Here is a 19,174-nt window from a genome sequence, read left to right on the forward strand (position 1 = left end):
ACTGGAAAAGGAATCAAATAGAGATGAATGAAAATACAGGCAAGTAGCACCGATAAGCTTATGATTTAACAAGTAGCTAAAAATCATAAATGCATCCTACCTAGAATACGTATGCTATTTTCTATAGTAATCTAGCAGCAGAGATAATGAGCAGTTGGACAGATGAAGTACAGAAACTGTTAGAGCTGATGGAGCAAAAAGTCAAAATGGTTAATGCTTGTCAGTGTATTACTAGAGGTGAGAATAAAATCATTGACAATAAATTCCTGTCTATGCAAAGGAAAACTTACGTAGGAAGAAGCTGCCGAGTTAGGAAAGTAGGCAAAAATTGAGAGACTAGTCTAATTACAGTCAAAAAATAATAAATGGGTATTTAAGAGCTATATAAATTAGAGAAATGTATTTCTGTGGTACTTCAAAGAAGCATTTCCAGTAACTGGATAACTGTGGATATACAGACAATATAATTAAAAGGTAAAGTCTAAATACATTTTCTATTCTTAAAACAGAAAAATATTATCATATAAAGATGGCAGAGAACAAAATCCATGATAAAGTTGGACTCTTAAGGTCAAGTCATTACTTTAAGATTCTAAAAAGAAATACTCAATGGACTTAAAAATTACAAAAATACCTAAAATATTCCTTAAATACTACACAAATACCCACATTGAAATTTACATAAGAAGTAATGATGCTCTTCTACCTTCAGTAGGCCACACACACAAAGGTATTAGCATTACACAGACTGGCTGATGTCAAAATATACAATTTCCAGTTCAGTCAGATTTGGTTGACTCACACAGTTCAAACAGAATTAGTTGTGTCATATCAACGAAGTAGTACCGGCAATGGATTGACAAGGAAATTGCCTCATTACATATATCTACTATTCCTTAAATAGCAATTGCTAGTAAAAACTATGTTCTAGCCTGATTAGTAACTCAGGAAAGACAACAGCTAATGCTTCATTTGTCTCCACATAGTTTTAACTATTATATGCCTTTTGAAAAAGGCTACTTGATAAAATTTAAGTACTTACTAATATCATCTTCATGATAAATGACAGAGTGAAATGGCAGAGTTCGGTCTTTAATATATCTCTCTGCTGGCTCAACATAAAATGTGCCACCACGAGTCTGGATGAATCCTTCAAATCTTCCATCAATAACAGACCCATGGCTAAAACTTCCTTCTTCACCTATTAATGAAAGCAACAAATTCTTGACAATTTAATTTGCACATGAATGTTAAATTTGTTCATATATATGTGTATATACGTGTGTGTGTGTGTATATATACACATGCATACATATATACACATATATATGGTTAATTCCTGAATATAAATTTACCATGGAAATTTTCACATAAAATATATCAAGCAGAATGTGAAATGTGAACAGCAACTGGTATTTAGTTAAAACATATACAACTACTAATAACAGCAATGAAAAATAGAGTATCTGCCTTGTTACCAACCACATTCCTTGCATCTAGCTCAGTGCCTAGCATGTATGCAATAGTCATCAACAACTGTAAATTGGCCCGGCACAGTGTGGTTCACACCTATAATCCCAGCACTCTGGGGGTCCGAGGCGGCCAGATCACTCAAGATCAGGAGTTCAAGACCAGCCTAGCTAACATAGTGAAACCCTGTCTCTACTAAAAACACAGAAAACATTAGCTGGGCCTGGTGGCACATGCCTGTAAGTCCAGCTACTAAGGAGGCTGGGGCAGAAGAATCACTTGAACCCTGGAGGTGGAGGTTGCTGTGAGGTGACATGGCACCACTGAACTCCAGCCTGAGTGACAAGAGCAAGACCTTGTCTCAAAACAAAACAAAACAAAACAAAACAAAACAAACAAAACAAAACAATTAATAGTTAAATTAATTTAAACTTAAAAGAAAGCAAGCAAACCTACTGATAAAATACACACTTTCAGAATAAAGACATCCAAAGCATCTTTTGAAAATTTTGCTACAGGTACCACAAGGAAAAAACCTCCTTTCCCATCCGATATATTGCAAATGGGCCAGGCCTTTTGGCTTCTGCGCTATGCTTAGGGGTTTTGTGTTTTGTTTTGTTTTGTTTTGCTTTTGAGACAAGGTCTTGCTCTGTCACCCAGGCTGGAGTGCAGTGACACAAGCTCATGGCTCTGTGCAGCCTCAACCTCCTGGGCTCAGGCACTCCTCCCACCTCTGCCTCCCTAGTAGCTGGAACTACAGGCGTGCATCACCATCTCCAGCTAATTTTTGTATTTTTGATAGAGACAGGGCCTTGCTATGCTTCCCAGGCTTGTCTGGAACTCCTGGGCTCAAACAATCCACCTGCCTCGGCCTCCTAAAGTGCTGGGATTACAGGCGTGAGGCACCATGCCCAGTCTATAAATACACTTTTAAACAGAACAGTGACAAATATTTCAGAGGAACTTTGAACAAAACTATACCAATAGTACTTTTAAAGATATAGGACAAAAATTTGTAATACTATCCCATCAATTATACTTCTCCAGTGAAAGGAAATAATAGGAAAAAAGGTACTTTTCGTTTTTAATATAATCACAATGAAAAGGTGAGCACCAAAATCAAATGACATAAAGGGTGAAAGTAGAGGGAGAGGGCTTTAAACCTTGAATTTACCCATTACAATTCTCTCATTAAAATAAAAATCAGGCCTTCCACAATTTCTAAGTTGTAGAATAACATTAATTAGTTGCCTTTGCATTAATCATAGACTGGAGGTAAAAGCCCAAGACACTGGTATTTTAAGTATTTTTTTTTTTTTAAATAAAGAAACAGGGGCTCTGTCTATCGCTTGGGCTATAGTGCAGTGGCACAATCATAGCTCACTGTAGCCTCAACCTCCTGGGCTCAGCAATCATCCCACTTCAGCCTCCCATCTAACTGAAACTACGGGTTTGCCACCACAACTAATTTTTTTTACGTTTTTTAGAGAAAAGGTCTCACTATATTGCCCAGGCTGGTCGCAAACTCCAGGTCTTAAGCAATCCTCCTGCCTCAGACTCCCAAAGCACTGGGATTACAGGTGTGAGTGCTACCATGCCTGACCTAAATAACATGATTTTTATCTGCAAACTCATTTACAGCCTTGTACTTTTCTTGATCTCATCACCTAGCAAAAAAGGGCAGGAACTACTAAGTTATTTGCCCAGCAAGATAAATAATCAAGAAGATAATAGAACACTAAGGTTTGACATTGAAAATCTACTGATGAAAAATGCTTTATTTTGGTTACAGAATTGTAAGAGTACAAAAAAGCTAAAGAATTTATTAGGTTTATTCTACAATAGAAATGCCTCATCTGGCACAATCAAAAAATGAGAAAAAATTCTTTAAGCACTTAATTTTTCATGTTATTATTTTCAGTAGAAACCACTCACGTAGAAATAATCTCAAACAGTTCAACACCGTCTTAACTGAGAATCATCTTGAATACTTATTAATATACAGTTACAAAACAATGACATTTTGCCTCTCTTCAACGCCCCCAGAAGATTTTCATTTTTTAAGCTTTTTTATGATTTCTATAATTGTTCTGTTCTTTCAACACTACTAGTAGATGTAACTTTCTATTGGGTTAAGTGTGCCACTGACGCTCCCCAATATGCACTTTTAATTTGATGCAGTAAGAAAAATTTGTTAGAACTGTGAATAAAGCAAATAGATTCTGAGGAAGAAGGGCCTTGGGAGGACTTTCCTACAGATAACTTTGTTACATTATCTTTGGCTAAGATAATCTTTACTGCTTCCTTTTAGATTTTTCCTGTTTTCTTATAAAACACAGCAAAGTTACTATTAATTTCTTACTTGGAAAATCAGAAAATTATAGAAGTCATTAAAATTTTTTAAAATTCTAATAGTTTAAAGGTACTGAGTCAAAATTTCATACCTTTCAGAAGCCAGATATTTCATAATTCACTATTAAACATACATGTAAAGATAGATTCAAACATTACTTCATTTCTCAAAGACCCTTCATGATGACTTCAATCTCCTCTGGATTTATAACCTTTTCTGAAATATCTGCTTACACTTCAAAATAAGTATCTTTGTGTAGAAAAAAAAAATGAAAGAAAAGGGTTCTGTTAGGTCCAACTTACCATAAATATGTCCAGTGTAAATATGAGAGGTATCATAATCAAGTACTTTATTTGATGTTTCTACTTTAAATTCATCACTGAAAAGGGAAGTGTCCCTCTTCATTCGTAGGTTGAAATGTCTGTAAAATGGGATGGGAAGGGGGAAAAACTGAAATTAAAAAGATCCAAATTTTAAACAATTATTTTTTATTTTTAAAAGTCTACAAAATGTGGACTGTTATGAAATTTGTCTATTTGTGAAATATGCTGACTGACCAAGATTTTTAAATAAACATTCTGCTCTAAAAGTCAACTTAGTAGCTGTGGTAGGACTCTAATAAGATAAATTAAACAGTAACTGTCTAGGATATTAAAAACAAATGCCTATAGAGTGATTCTCACATAGTAAAACAAGATATTCAAAGAGCAACTGAGTTACTTGGAGACTAAAACAGGCTTCCTGACCCAATTACTATTATTTACCACTGCCTGTCTTCTCTCTCTAGTAATTCTGTAGCTTTGCTATTCTCCCCTACTTTCTACAAGTCAAATAAGAAAGTATATACGAAAGCAGCAATATATATTGGGTATTTAACATCTCTTCTCAGAAAGACAAGTGTGTATGCTTTGTTTTACCCTGGGGCTTCTAACTGTTGCAAATAACATAAATCTTCCTAAATTCAATTTGGGAACCCCAAAAGACCAGGATAATGGCTGAAATCAGAGGAATTTTACTCCTCTACATAAAAAAAGGGAAAGATCAAAATACTGAAGTAAAATTAATTGAAGATACGACAAAAATCTAGAATTTAGAATCAAATTGGAATCAAATCTTAAGCCTAGAATTTACTAGCTCAGACTCCTGTCTGTGAAATAAAGGTAATAAATTCTATATATCTTGTAAAATTACTTTAAATATTAGAGATTATAATGTATATAAAGTCATAACACAGTACCTGGCACATTGGAGATATATGATAAAATGGCAACAAATTAGCTAACATTACTCAACTCTTAAAAGTGTATCAAGTCTTTTACAATTGCTATAGAAGTCTGAACATAATGGAATTTCTACTCAATTTTTTTGACAATTACAACAAAATATTATGTTCTTTTTTTACATATATATGTTTTCCAGAGTACTATAAGAACCTTGTTTTTTTTAATAATAAAAATTTGTAACACATTAAGTTGTATGGGGAAACATACAGTCACTTCACACATTTGTGACATGAATAAATTTGTACAATATGGCGGGAAAACGGGTTAAAAAAAATCCAAATTACAAATGCACATAGCCTTTGATACAAGAATTCCACTTCTAGAAATTTATCTTATATATACTTGCACATAAGTGAAATTACTTCCATACTACAAAGAATGTGGCATAAGAAATATAAAGTCGAGCCAAGTGCAATGGCTCACGACTGTAATCCCAGAACTTTGGGAGGCTGAGGCGGGTGGATCACCTGAGATCAGGAGTTCAAGACCAGCCTGGCCAACATGATGAAACCCTGTCTCTACTAAGAATACAAAATTTAGCCAGGCATGGTGGCTTGCACCTCCAGTTCCAGCTACTGGGGAGGCTGAGGCAGGAGAACTGCTTGAACCTGGGAGGGGTAGGTTGCAGTGAGCCAAGATCATACCACTGCATTCCAGCCTGGGTGACAAAGTGAGGCTCTGTCTCAAAAAAAAAAAAAAAAAGAGAGAGAGAAAGAAATATAAAGTCGTCCCTCAGTATCCACGGGGGATTGGTTACAAGACCCCCAAGGATACCAAATTCTACAAATACTCAAGTCCCTTATACAAAATGGTACAGTATTTGTATATACACATCCTCCTATATATTTTAAATCATCTCAAAATTACTCATAATACCTCATACAGTGTATATTCTATGTAAATAGTTCTTATACTGTATTGTTTAGGGAATAATGACAAAGAAGAAATTCTGTACATGTTCAGTACAGATGCTACCATGTGAATTATTTTCAATCCAAGGCTGACTGAATCCACAGATGTAGAGGGCCAAATCTATTTGAGCTTTGTCCCCAGTTCCTGGCACAGAGCTACTAAAACCCTTGGAATATCCTCAGTGATAGGTGTCTCTTCACTCTTATTCATAATGAGTCTATTTCACTCACATCTGAGTTTATGCTAATGCGGTGGCTTAGAGTGGGTCCCCTAGGTGACCTTGGAATACAGCTGGTCACCAGAAAGATCAAATTATAAGAGCACTGGAATTTCAGCCCTAGCCACTGACTCCACCCCAGAAAGTAAGGTGGGAAAGACAGGAGATTAAACTACAGAAACTCTTAAACAATGAGATCTGATCAGTTTCCAGGGCTGGTGAACACCCTGAGTTGATTGGAGAGTAGTGCACCAAGAGAGCACATAGAAACTGCGCTGCCTCCCACATTCCCATGCACCTCTTCCATTTAGCTGATCGTGAGTTGTATCCTTTATAATAAAATCAGCAAGAGTAAGTAAACTGTTTTCCTGAGTTCCGTCAGCCAGGTTAACAAATTAGCTAACCTTAGGAGGAGGCTGAGGGAACCCCCAATTTATAGCAGGTGGTCAGAAATACAGGTGGCCCAGGACTTACAAATGGTGTCTGAAGTGGAAAGCAGTGTTGTAGGAATGGGCCCTTAAGCTGTTGGGTCTGCACTAGCTCCAGATATTTACTGTGAGAACTGAATTACACTGAATTGTTGAACACCCACTTGGTGTCCGGAGAATCAGAGAACTGGGTGCTGGTGCTGGAAAATATCCCAGAAGGATTATTCACGTTAGCACTGTTTGAAACAGTAAATGATTAATAAAAACAGAACTAGTTAATTTACTTATGGTACATAATCATATTTATGGGTATATCCATATAACTGTATACTACAAAGTTGAAAAAAATATAAAATATTTACACGTAATCAAATCATAGATCTCTAAGTAATATTAAGTAAAAAAAAAAAAAAAAAGAAAGAAAAGAAAGAAAGGCCGGGCGTGGTGGCTCATGCCTGTAAACCCAGCACTTTGGGAGGCCGAGGCATGAAGTTAGGAGATCAAGACCATCCTGGCTAAAACAGTGAAACCCCGTCTCTACCAAAAATACGAAAAATTAGCTGAGTGTGGTGGCGGGCGCCTGTAGTCCCAGCTACTTGGGAGGCTAAGGCAGGAGAATGGCGTGAACCCAGGGGAGGCAGAGCTTGCAGTGAGCTGAGATCGTGCCACTGCACTCCAGCCTGGGCAACAGAGCGAGATTTCATCTCAAAAAAAAAAAAAAAAAAAAAAAAAAAGGTACAAAAAAAAAGAAAGATACAGTTCTGTGTAGAGAATTTCTGAGGAAGATACACGTTATCAGAATGTGCATCAAATTTCTTGACAGATACACAATAAATTAATAACAATGGTTGTCCACAAGAATGGAAAGTGGGTGACTGGGAAATAAGAGAGGGGAGGATACCTCATTGTATATCTTTTGTGCCATTTAAATTTTAAAATATATGAACATATTTCTTATTCAAAAAATAAAATGTAAATTAAAATAACACCTTAAGACACAAAACAAAAACTACTGCTCTTTGGACAGATGAATCAATTCTGACTTTCAAACTACTAACTTGGAAATAAACAAAAAGTTTTGTTGCGTACAATGGTGGAGAAACCATTACTGGACTTGCCTATCAACCTGAAAAATACAACTTTTCAGTTATATAAATGAAACAACTGCTTTCAGACAACAGACAACAAGCAGTGAAGGACTATGATTTAAGAAAAAAGGAACATGCAACAATGAGAAAGAACTCCAGAAATCTGCACAGGTGTTCAACTGTAGTCTTTGGCTCAATACTATCATGGATGCATAAAGAGAGACTCTACAAAGGTGGGCCAAAAAATAACTATTGGCGAGCTGTTAGTTGACCAACTACTGGATCTTGCAAGAGACAGGGATACATCTAAGATCTGATCAAGCACAGAAGACAGACTTTGTTGTCATTTAATAGAGAACCCAGAAAAGCCACTCCCTGGAAATAGGAACAAACTATTCCTAGAATAAAAGCTACTTCAAACCTATCCTAACAAAGCTTAAAAACAAGGCTCAAAAGGGTCAAGCTGATCCACAACTTGCTCAACTATCTAACAAAACAAAACTCCATACTTTTTTTAAAAAAATACAAACAGTTAAACTGTGGTATATCCATACAATAGGATAGAATATAGTAATAAAAAGGAACAAACTATTGATAAACACAACAATCTGTACAAACTTCAAAAAAATAATGCTGAGTGGAAAAGTCAATCTCAAAAGATACTACCTGCATAATATGATTCATGCAACAATTATGAAATAATCTAATTATGGAAATGGAGAACCAATTAATGGTTGTTAAGGATTACAGACGGGGGAGGGGATGAACATGGCCATAAAGGGTAGCACAAAGGAGTCTGGTGATGCTACCACTGAGTATCTTTGATTGTAGGGATAATTACACAAGACTACCCATGAGACAAAATTGCACAGAATTACACACAGGCACACACACATGCACGTAAATGTAAAACTGATGAAGTCCACATAAACTCTAAGCATTGTACCAATATCATTCTTGGTTTTGATGTTGTAATATAGCTACACAAATTGTGAACACTGAGGGAGACTGGGGGAAAGATGTCCAGGACTTCCCAGTACAAACTCCTGTGAATCTACAATTATTTTTAAATTAAAAGTTTTTTAAAAATCCAGACACAGGTGGGCACAGTGGCTCACACCTGTAGTCCCAGTATTTTGTGAGGGCGAGGTGGTAAGGATCGCTTGAGCCCAGGAGTTTGCAGTAAGCCTGGGCAATGTAGCAAGACTCCATCTCTAATTTAAAACAACAACAACAACAAAGAGACACTAAGTATTAATCAAAATGTGAAATATCCAATTAAAAACCACTAACTATAAAAAAAAAAAGACCAAAGAGAAAAAACCCAACCACTAACTATAAAGAAATGTGACAAAGAAGAAAATTAGTCCAAAAAAAAAAAAACTCAGAATAAGAGATAATGGAATTAGCAGACAAGGATTTAGTGTCTTTATATTGTAAATATGTTAAAAGAACTATGGGGAAAATATAAGCATAATAAGGAGAAACCAGAAACTGTAGAATGAGGGCAGGGGAGGGACAGGGAAGGGAGGAGAGAGGGAAAGGGACGAGAGGGGAGGAAACTTCCAGAATTGGAAAATGTAATTTCTAAAGTGGAAAAAAAAATCATAAATATATCTCACTGGACTGACTTAAGAGGAGATGAGATACTGCAAGAAAGAATATCAGTGAACTTGAAGACAGGGGAACAAAAACTATCTAACTTGATGTTCAGAGAGACAAAGAGTTTAAAAAAAAACAAAAACAAAAACCAGAGCCTCAGTAACCTATGAAACAGTAAATAAAGAGGGGAGAGGAGACAGGAAAAAAAAAATTTGATGAAATGATAAAAAAAACTTCCAAATTGATAAAACTCTAAACACAAGTCTAAGAAGCTCAACAAACACCAAGAAAGATATACACAAAGAAAAACCCACAAGACACACCACAGTCACTGCTGAAAATCAGTGTTAAAGAGAAAATCTTAAAATCCATCAAAAAGAGACTGATTATATGCAGAATGACCGCTGATTTAACATTAGAAATAATGCAAGCAGGCCGGGTGTGGTGGCTCACGCCTGTAATCCTAGCACTTTGGGAGGCCAAGGCGGGCAGACTGCCTGAGCTCAGGAGTTCAAGACCAGCCTGGGCAACATGGTGAAAGCCCGTCTCCACTAAAATACAAAAAATTAGCCGGGCATGGTGGCATGCATCTGCAGTCCCAGCTACTTGGCAGGATGACGCAGAATTGCTTGAACCCAGGAGGCGGAGGTTGCAGTGAGCTGAGATCACGCCATTGCACTCCAACGTGGGCGACAGAGCAAGACTCTGTCTCCAAAATAATAATAATAATAATAATGCAAGCTAGAAATTATTAGAGTAACTTTTTTAATGCTGAAAGAAAAACAATGTCAATCCAAATTCTATACTCAAAAAAGATCATTCAAAAATACATTGTCAATGAAGAATGGAAAAGAAAACATCATAGTACTGTAGATATTAAGAGTAATAAAGTAATATTATGAGCATAATGAAAATAAATTCAATTGCTTAGATAAAATAAACTCCTTAAAAGGTACAAATTATGAAAACTATCACAAAATATAGAAAATCTGAATAAGCCCCTTTCTACTGAATAAAATGAATTCACGATTTAAAGCCTTTCCACAAGGAAAATACCAGGGCCAGATGGTTCCCCTGATGTCCTATAAAACTATTTTAAGAAAAGAGGAGGGAAGAGTACTCAACTCATTTTATGTGACTCACATTACCCTAATCCTAAAACCAAAGACAGACCAAAAAAAAAAAAAGACTGATATTCCTTATGAACATAAACACAAAAATTAGAAAACTGAACATAGTAATAAATAAAAAGGACAATACATCATAAGCAAAAGAAGTTTATTCCAGTAATAAGAGGCTGGTTTAACATTCTAAAATCATCAATGTAATTCACTACATGCAAAGGGGACAAAAGTCACAAAATCATCTCATTAGGTACAGAAAAAGCATCTAACAAATTTTAGCACCCATTCATGATAAAACTCTCAACAAACTAGGAAGAGACAGGAACTTCCTTAACCCGATAAAATGCATCTGCAAACTCCAGTTAACATCATACTTACAAGTGAAAGACTGAATGCTTCTCCCCTAAGACTGGGAGTAAGGCAAAGATGTTCACACTTGCCACTTTTATGCAACTCTGTAACATTCAATATGATGTTACAGATACCATAACAAGCCAAGAAAAATAAATAAAAGAGACAGTTTGGAAATGGAGCAATAAAACGGCCTTTATTTACAGACAATATTATCTTCTATGTAGCAAATCCTAAGAAATCTACCCAAAATCTACTAGAATAAATGAGTTTAACACAAAGTAACATGATACGAGACTAACATACAAAAATAAAATAGTAGGGCTGGGGGTGGTGGCTCACACCTATAATCCCAGTACTTTGGAAGGCCAAGGCAGGAGGATCACTTGAGCCCATGAGTTTGAGAAAAGCCTAGGCAACATAGCAAGATCTTGTCTCTATGAAAAGTTTTAAAAATTAGCCAGGCATGGTGGTGTGTGGCTGTAATCCCAGTTACTCAGGAGGCTGAGGTGGGAGGATCTCTTGAGCACAGGAGATCAGGGCTTCAGTGAGCTATGATCATGCCGCTGCACTCCAGCTTGGGCGACAGAGCAAGACTCTGTCTCAAAAAAAAAAATAAAATAATATGTTGTGTATTAGCAGCAAACACTGTTAGATGAAATTTAAAAAACAATCTCATTTACAATAGCATTTTTATAGTACTTAAGAATCAAGATGTTCAATGCCTCTGGTGAAAACAATGAAACACTCTGAAGGAAACTAAAGACCACCTAAGTAAATGGAGAGAGACATCATGTCCATGAATGTGAAGACTCCACAGTATTAGAATGTCAACTGTACCCAAATTAATCTACAGATTCAACATAATCTCAATCAAAATCCCAGCAAGTTTTATTGTAGAAACTGAGAAGGAACTCTAAAATGTATATGGGAATGCAAAGGACCTAGAATAGCAAAACAATTCTGAAAAAAAAGATGACTGATACTATTAGATTACAAGGCATTATGCCAGTTATCAATTTCTTGCCTCCGGGTTCCTCCTAATCTACACTTCACTGCCTTCTTGGACCCTGTAAACATTTCTCTTTTTGCCAGCTAGTGATAAGCTTTGTCAACAGATGGCTCTGAAGTAGTACTTTTCTTTCTGGTTTCAGGGTGCTTCTGTTCCAGCTGCCAGAGACATGCAAGTGATACACCCTGTGGCGCTCACCCTTCAGCAAAATTTGTTGCCAGTTTTGACTGGTGGTTCCCTACCCACCAATACTGGCCTACCAAATGTGGACCAGCTCTGGCCCAGGGAAGAAGTTCTCTGATGAGCTGCCACATCCTTGCCAGTAATTTCTGAATCCCAACTTTAAAGAAAGGATCCCTATCCAAATTTGTCTCTTTGGTAAATGTCTCTCAGCTTTAGGGTATTTTTTAGAATTTTTTTTCCTTCATCCTCTTTTAGTTGCTAAACCCCAGAAATAGTAATTCTTTGTGTTTTTTTTTTACTGTATAAAAACAGCATATTCTTTATTTTGCATTCTTTAATTTCAGAACAAAATAAACAACAACAAAACATGATACACAACATCCAATTCTGCTGTCAAAGTAGGGAGGGAATAGGGTTTGACGCCCCTGTTTCCTGCCTTAGACACAAGGACTGGAGAGAAAAAATTACTAGACATGAGCAGAGAGAGCCAGGTGGGACAGGACCACTCAAAGCTGCAGTGGGAGCCATGGGGCACAAGGTTTCCAAGTATAAACTCTTAATCTACTTCTTCCCTGTGAGACACATTCTCATCGCCCCCAAGGGAGGTGGATCTCATCAGGAACAGCAACACTGAGTTCCTCTGTTGCCACCTCATCTTCATCAATAGCTAACCTAGCTTGATCATGCGGTAGATGCAGGTGGATGGGCCTGAGGATCCTCAAGGGAGAAGCCAGAAGCGAGCAGTGTGGTTTCAAACAGCAGCACCACTAGGTCACCGACAGCCTTGTTGTTCTTGTCTGCCTCAGCCTTCTGCTGCAGTGTCTCCACGATGGGGTGGTTGGGGTTGATCTCCAAGTGCTTTTTAGCCATTATACAACCCATGATAGAGTTGTCCCAAAGCGCCCGGGCTTTCATGATCCACTTCATATTGGCTATCTAGCCGTAGGTGCTGGTCACAATGTGGCAGGGTGAAGACACAAGTCTACTGGAGATTGTCACCTTCTCAACCTTATCTAAGATTTCTTTCACGAGCCTGCAGAGGTTCTCAAACTTTACCTTGTTCTCCTCCATTTTCTTCTTCTCCTCCTCATCCTCAGGTAGCTCCAGACCTTTCTTGGTAACTGAGACCAGGCTCTCCCCATCAAATTCCTTGAGCTGCTGCACACAGTACTCATCAATGGGCTCACTCATATATACTACCTCGAAGCCCTGCTTCCACACTTGCTCCACAAAAGCAGAGTTGGCCACCTGCTCTTTGCACTCACCAATGATGTCATCGATGGACTTCTGTGCCTCCTTCACGCAAGACACATATTCTGACAGAGATATCATCTCATCTCCAGACTGGGAAGTGTGAGACCATAGCAGTTCAGACAGGTGTCGCCAGTTAATGGAGTCCTCATGGATTCCAAGCCACGAGATTTTAGAGAATGCCTCATCTAATTTCTAGTTATTCTCCTTGTCTTCTGCCAGCCCAGAGAAGCTCAAGCCACTTCTTGTTCTTCTTTTTTTTGTTGTTTTTTTTTTTTTTGAGACAGAGTCTTGCTCTATCACCCAGGCTGCAGTGCAGTGGGGCAATCTTGGCTCACTGCAACCTCCGCCTCCCAGGTTCAAGCAATTCTCCCGCCTCAGCCTCCCAAGTAGCCTCCCAAGTGCCACCAAGCCCAGCTAATTTTTGTATTTTTAGTAGAGATGGGGTTTCACCATGTTGACCGGGCTGGTCTTGAACTCCTGACCTCAGGATTCAATCTTGGGCTTTTCTTTGTCATCTTTATCTTCCTCTTCTTTCTCACCTTTCTCTTCCTCATCATCACTGATTTCCTTCTCTGGTTCCTTCTCCAAAAAAAGGGTGATGAGACAGCCTATAAACTGAGAGTGCTTCTTCACTACTTCTTTGACCCACCTCTCTTCTAAGTACTCTGTCTGACCTTCTTTAAGGTGAAGGATCACTTTGGTATCCCTGCCAATGGGCTCACCATGGTCAACAAGTAAATGAAGGAACTCCCAGCAGAAGATGCCCAGGAATACTGTTCTTCATCATTGTGCTTTTTGATGGCTACTTTCTCTGCCACCAGGTAGGCAGAATAAAAGCCAACACCAAATTGCCCAATCACGAAGATTTCCGCACCAGACTGAGAAGCCTCCATAAATGCTTTAGTACCAGACTTAGCAACGGTTCCCAAATTATTTATGAGATCAGCCTTGGTCATGCCAATGCCTGTGTCCACCAAAGTCAGAATGTAATCATGAGGGTTGAGGATGATGTCAATTTTCAGTTCTTTACCACCGTCCACCGTGGAAGGGTCTGTCAGGCTCTCATAGCGAATCTTGTCTAAGCCATCAGAAGCATTAGAGATCAACTCCTGAAGGAAAATCTCCTTGTTGGAATAGAAGGTATTGATTACAAGAGACATGAGTTGGGCAATTTCTGCCTAAAAGGCAAAAGTCTCCACCTCCCCTTCTCCATGGTACACCTCAGGCATCTTGAAAGGAAAAGGCTTATATAAGTACTACAGAGCAAGGTGGGCTGGGTATCCAAAATGCACATGGCACCAAGGCTAAATGGCGGTGACTCAACAGCTAATTCTTTATACTAAAATTTCATTCTTCAAATTACTGTATGGATTCTGCCTCACAAATGCACCTTGCTTAGCACATGTACCATAAAGCTACAATAATCAAACAGTGGCATAAAAATATAGACAGATCATTGAAATGGAAGACCTAAGAATATATAAATAGGTCTCAACATATATAGACCAAGGTAATTCAATGAAGAATGGATAGTTTTTTCAAAACGTGACGCTAAAAATTTGATATCCATGTGAAAAATATTACCCTTAACCCTTACCTCTATCATAAAGAAAAATTAACTTGAATTGCAATACAGACTTACATGTAAAACTATAACTGGAAACATCTAGAAGAAAACTGTCATGGCCTTGGTAGTCAATGCTATCTTAAGAAACAAAAGCAAAAACTATAAAAGAAAAAAATTTTTTCATTAAAAGGGCTTCTTAAAAATTTAAAACTTCCACCCACTGAGAAATAGTTAAAAAAAAAAAAAAAAAAAAAACAAGCCACAGTCTGGGAGAAAATATTCGCAATACATATGGTCTGACAAAGAACTTCTGTTCAGAATATCTTTTTTAAAACCTCTTACAAATCAATAATAAGACAATCATTCGAAGACAGTCAACAATGTGAAAAAACACTTCACAAAGAAGATATACAGGTGACAAGCATATGGAAACCTACATAACATCATTAGTCAACAGAGAAATGTGAATCAGAACTAGAATAATGTATTATTACATACCCTTTGCTAGAATAACATCTCCAAATATTAGTAGGATGTTGAGTACCTGGAACTCACACACTACTGATTGAAATGCAAAATCGCAACATCACTTTGGAAAACTGTTCAGCACTTTCTTACAAAGTCAAACATATAAAAACTGGGCTGGGCACAGTGGCTCATGCCTATAATCCCAGCGCTTTGGGAGGTCGAGACAGGCAGATCACTGAAGGTCAGGAGTTCAAGACCAGCCTGGCCAGCATGGTGAAACTCCTTCTCTACTAAACATACAACAATTAGCCAGGTGTGGTGGCAGGTGCCTGTAATCTCAGCGATTTGGGAGGCTAAGGCAAGAGAATTGCTTGAACCCGGGAGGAGGAGGTTGCAGTGAGCTGAGATCGCAACAAGACTCCCATTTCAAAACAAAAACAAACAAGGCCAGGCGAGTTGGCTCATGCCTGTAATCCCAGCACTTTGGGAGGCCGAGGAAGACTCCCTCTAAAAACAAACAAAAAGAAAAACCTTATGACCCAGCAATTCTACTCAAGAAAAAAGAAAACATAAAGCATATATCCACACAAATAACTGAACACAAATGTTCGCAGCAGCTTTATTTATAATAGCCAAAAACTGAACATAACCTAAATGTCTATCAACAAGTAAAGAGAAAGATGTATTTATATAATGGCAAACTACTCAGAAATTAAAAAAAGAAAACATGCCAACTACTGAAAATATGCACTTTTGTTAAGACACAAAAGAATGAAGAGTCTAATTCAATTGATACGTAATTCTGGAACAGTCAAAATCTATCTATAGCGATAGGAAGCAGATCAGTAGTTGCCTAGGGTGGAGACTAACAATAAAAAGTAATGAGGGAATTTTGTGATATGATGGAAATATTCTTTATCTTGATTTCAATGGCAGTTGTCTAAGTATATACATTTGTCAAACGTACCTCCAACTATATGCCTAACATGAATATATTTTATGTAAATAGGAGTCAGTAGCATATATTTACTAGCTTCAAAATATTGTGTCCATTCTTAAACATTGTCTATTTTCTCTTTTCCTTCATTTCATGTCAATCTTGGCACCCTTTTATTTTGAGGCTGTACTCACATTCCTCTTGCCAAAAAACTCCCAGGGATTCCCAGGTACCGTGACAAGGACTCCAGGCTTTCTCCTTAGAGCCTTAGGGACCCAAGCTACTGCTATAAGTAATCAACAAAGCCAAATACATCTTCTAAATGGGAACTTCACAAACTTAAAAATAGACTCTCCTGAACAAACAAGTATCCTGCCTCAATTTTTGCTGCCTATCATGTATTTTCATAAAATTATTTGTGAAAACTGATAGGAAATTCTGGGCCATATATTTGACTGTAAATACATAGATTCTATTTATAAAGGATCATACTATTTTGAAAAATCATTAATTTATCATATCTACATATTTACAGTTACTATAAAAACACTATCTCGCCTGTAATCCCAGCACTTTGGGAGGCCAAGGCGGGCGGATCACGAGGTCAGGAGATCGAGACCATCCTGGCTAATACGGTGAAACAGCGTCTCTACTAAAAATACAAATAAAATTAGCCAGGTGTGGTGGCGGGCGCCTGTAGTCCCAGCTTCTAGGGAGGCTGAGGCAGGAGAATGGCGTGAACCCAGGAGGCGGTGGAGCTTACAGTGAGCGGAGATCACGCCACTGCACTCTAACCTGGGCGACAGAGTGAGACTCTGTCTCAAAAAAAGTAAAAAAAATAAGAAGATTTACTGTTCAGCAAAAGGGTACCCTGAAACCACTGTTAAGTGAAAGCACTAGTATTCTATACGGAATAAAAAAAAATTGAGGGCAAAAGCGACAAAAAGATATTTAATATAAGACCCGGCTGACAGAGCGAGACTCTGTCAAAAAAAAAAAAAAAAGAAACATCCTGGCCGGGCACGGTGTTGGTGGTAATCCCCAACATTTTGGGAGGCCGAGGCAGATAGATCATTTCAGGTCAGGAGTTCAAGACCAGCCTGGCCAACATGGTGAAACCCTGTCTCTACTAAAAATACAAAAATTAGGCAGGGTGCAGTGGCTCACGCTTGTAATTCCAGTACTTTAGGAGGCTGAGGCGGGTGGATCACCTGAGGTCAGGAGTTCAAGATAAGCCTGACCAACATGGTGAAATCTCATCTCTACTGAAAACACAAAATTAGCCGGGTGTGATGATACATGCCTGTAATCCCAGCTACTGCGGAGGCTGCGGCAGCATAATCGCTTGAACCCAGGAGGCGGAGGTTAAGGTGAGCCAAGATTGCACCACTGTACTGCACTCCAGCCTGGGCAACAAGAGTAAGACTCTACCTCAAAAATTAAAATAAAAATACAAAAATTAGCCAGGTGGTAGTGGTGCACACTACTCCCAGCACTTTGGGAGGTTGAAGCGGGAGAATCCTGAGTCTGGGAGGCAGAGGCTGCAGTGGGCTGAGATTGCGCCACTGCATTCCAGTCTGGGTGACAGTGAGACCCTATCTCAAAAACAACAACAACAAAAATTCTATGCTATGGATCCTACCTAAAGAAATATTTATATATCTATTAAGGTGTCTAAGTACAAGCTAGATAAACAACTTAGAAGGAAAACAGAAGTTAAGAACACTTGACGTAGGCCCCTTACAGTCTTAATATTGATTTTTTTTCTTTCTTTTTTTTTTTCCCCCCCCAAGACGGAGTCTCACTCTCTCTCACCCAGGCTGGAGTGCAATGGCACAATCTCAACTCACTGCAACCTCCGTCTCCCAGGTTCAAGTGATTCTTCCGCCTCAGCCTCCCAAGCAGCTGGGATTACAGGCATCCGCCATCATGCCCAGCTAATTTTTGTTACTTTTGTAGAGATGGGGTTTCACCATATTGGCCAGGCTAGTCTCGAACTCCTGATCTCAGGTGATCCACCTGCTTCAGACTCCAAAAGTGCTGGGATTACAGGTGTGAGCCACCGTGCCTGGCCAATATTGATTTCATAGTAAGAAAATCATCTCATACTGACAAAGGGAGCTGTCTGGAGACCACATGATGACATTGCTCATGAGGGGTCTCCTCCATTCCTTGGTCCTAAACAGCTACAGCACAGCACATTTTGAGTGCCCAGCCCCAACAAGACTGTATCCTGCCTTGGAGCCAAACAGCCCCTGCATCTCCATATCCCTGGAGTCCACTTACATCCCCCACCTACAGCCACTGTTGTGATCCGATGCTGCCCCCAAGCCAAAGTGCAAACCACTGGCAGCAGCAGAGCTGCTGTGCATTTTCATGTGCCCCAAAGAGGCCTAAGGTTAGAATGATAGACACCCACCACCCAAAGCTACCACTCCTGCTGGCTGCTGCCATTGGTGCTAAACCACAAACCATTGGCAGTGACCCTGCTGCCCCAAGCAGTGGAGCTACTACACCTTTACAAGTGTCCTGAGGACAGTCTACCCTGTCCACAGCTGCCGCCTGGGGCCCAAGGACCCACTCATCAGCTGACTGCTTATGTCTGGTGCCACTGAAAGCAACCCTTCTCTCTCCAGTAGCAGGGCCCCACTCGAGCACTCCACTGGGGCCATGGGGATCACCCCACCCCCGCCTACCACAGCCAACACCCACACACATTACTAGTGGGCCTGAGGACAGGTCTACCCAGCCCCCTCCACCACCGTTAACATGTGAACACTTCTCCTAGAGGCCTAGATTTAGCCCACTCAATCTGCCATTAAATACCACAGCTGGTCCCCAATCACATACACCACCTGCAGGCCTGGAGACTCATCTGCCCAGCCCATTACAGCCACTGCCAATATCAGCACACACCACTTGGAA

The 19,174-nt window shown here is 38.9% G+C and overlaps 1 protein-coding gene and 1 pseudogene across 2 annotated transcripts in view; both read right to left on the reverse strand.

The window, feature by feature from the left end:
* ADAM10 (ADAM metallopeptidase domain 10) overlaps positions 1 to 19,174 on the reverse strand; it is a 157,061-nt gene that overhangs the window by 83,852 nt on the left and 54,035 nt on the right. For both annotated transcript variants that reach the window (XM_065547969.2, XM_065547970.2), the window contains 2 exons: positions 4,126 to 4,244; positions 1,043 to 1,201 (listed from right to left, as the gene is read on the reverse strand). In XM_065547969.2, coding sequence (XP_065404041.1) covers positions 1,043 to 1,201; positions 4,126 to 4,244 — 278 coding nt within the window. The remainder of the gene's footprint in view (positions 1 to 1,042; positions 1,202 to 4,125; positions 4,245 to 19,174) is intronic.
* On the reverse strand, positions 12,340 to 15,101 carry LOC141407204 (putative heat shock protein HSP 90-beta 4; annotated as a pseudogene).

This window comes from Macaca fascicularis, chromosome 7 (genome assembly GCF_037993035.2).
Source record: "Macaca fascicularis isolate 582-1 chromosome 7, T2T-MFA8v1.1".
NCBI classification, from domain to species: domain Eukaryota; kingdom Metazoa; phylum Chordata; class Mammalia; order Primates; family Cercopithecidae; genus Macaca; species Macaca fascicularis.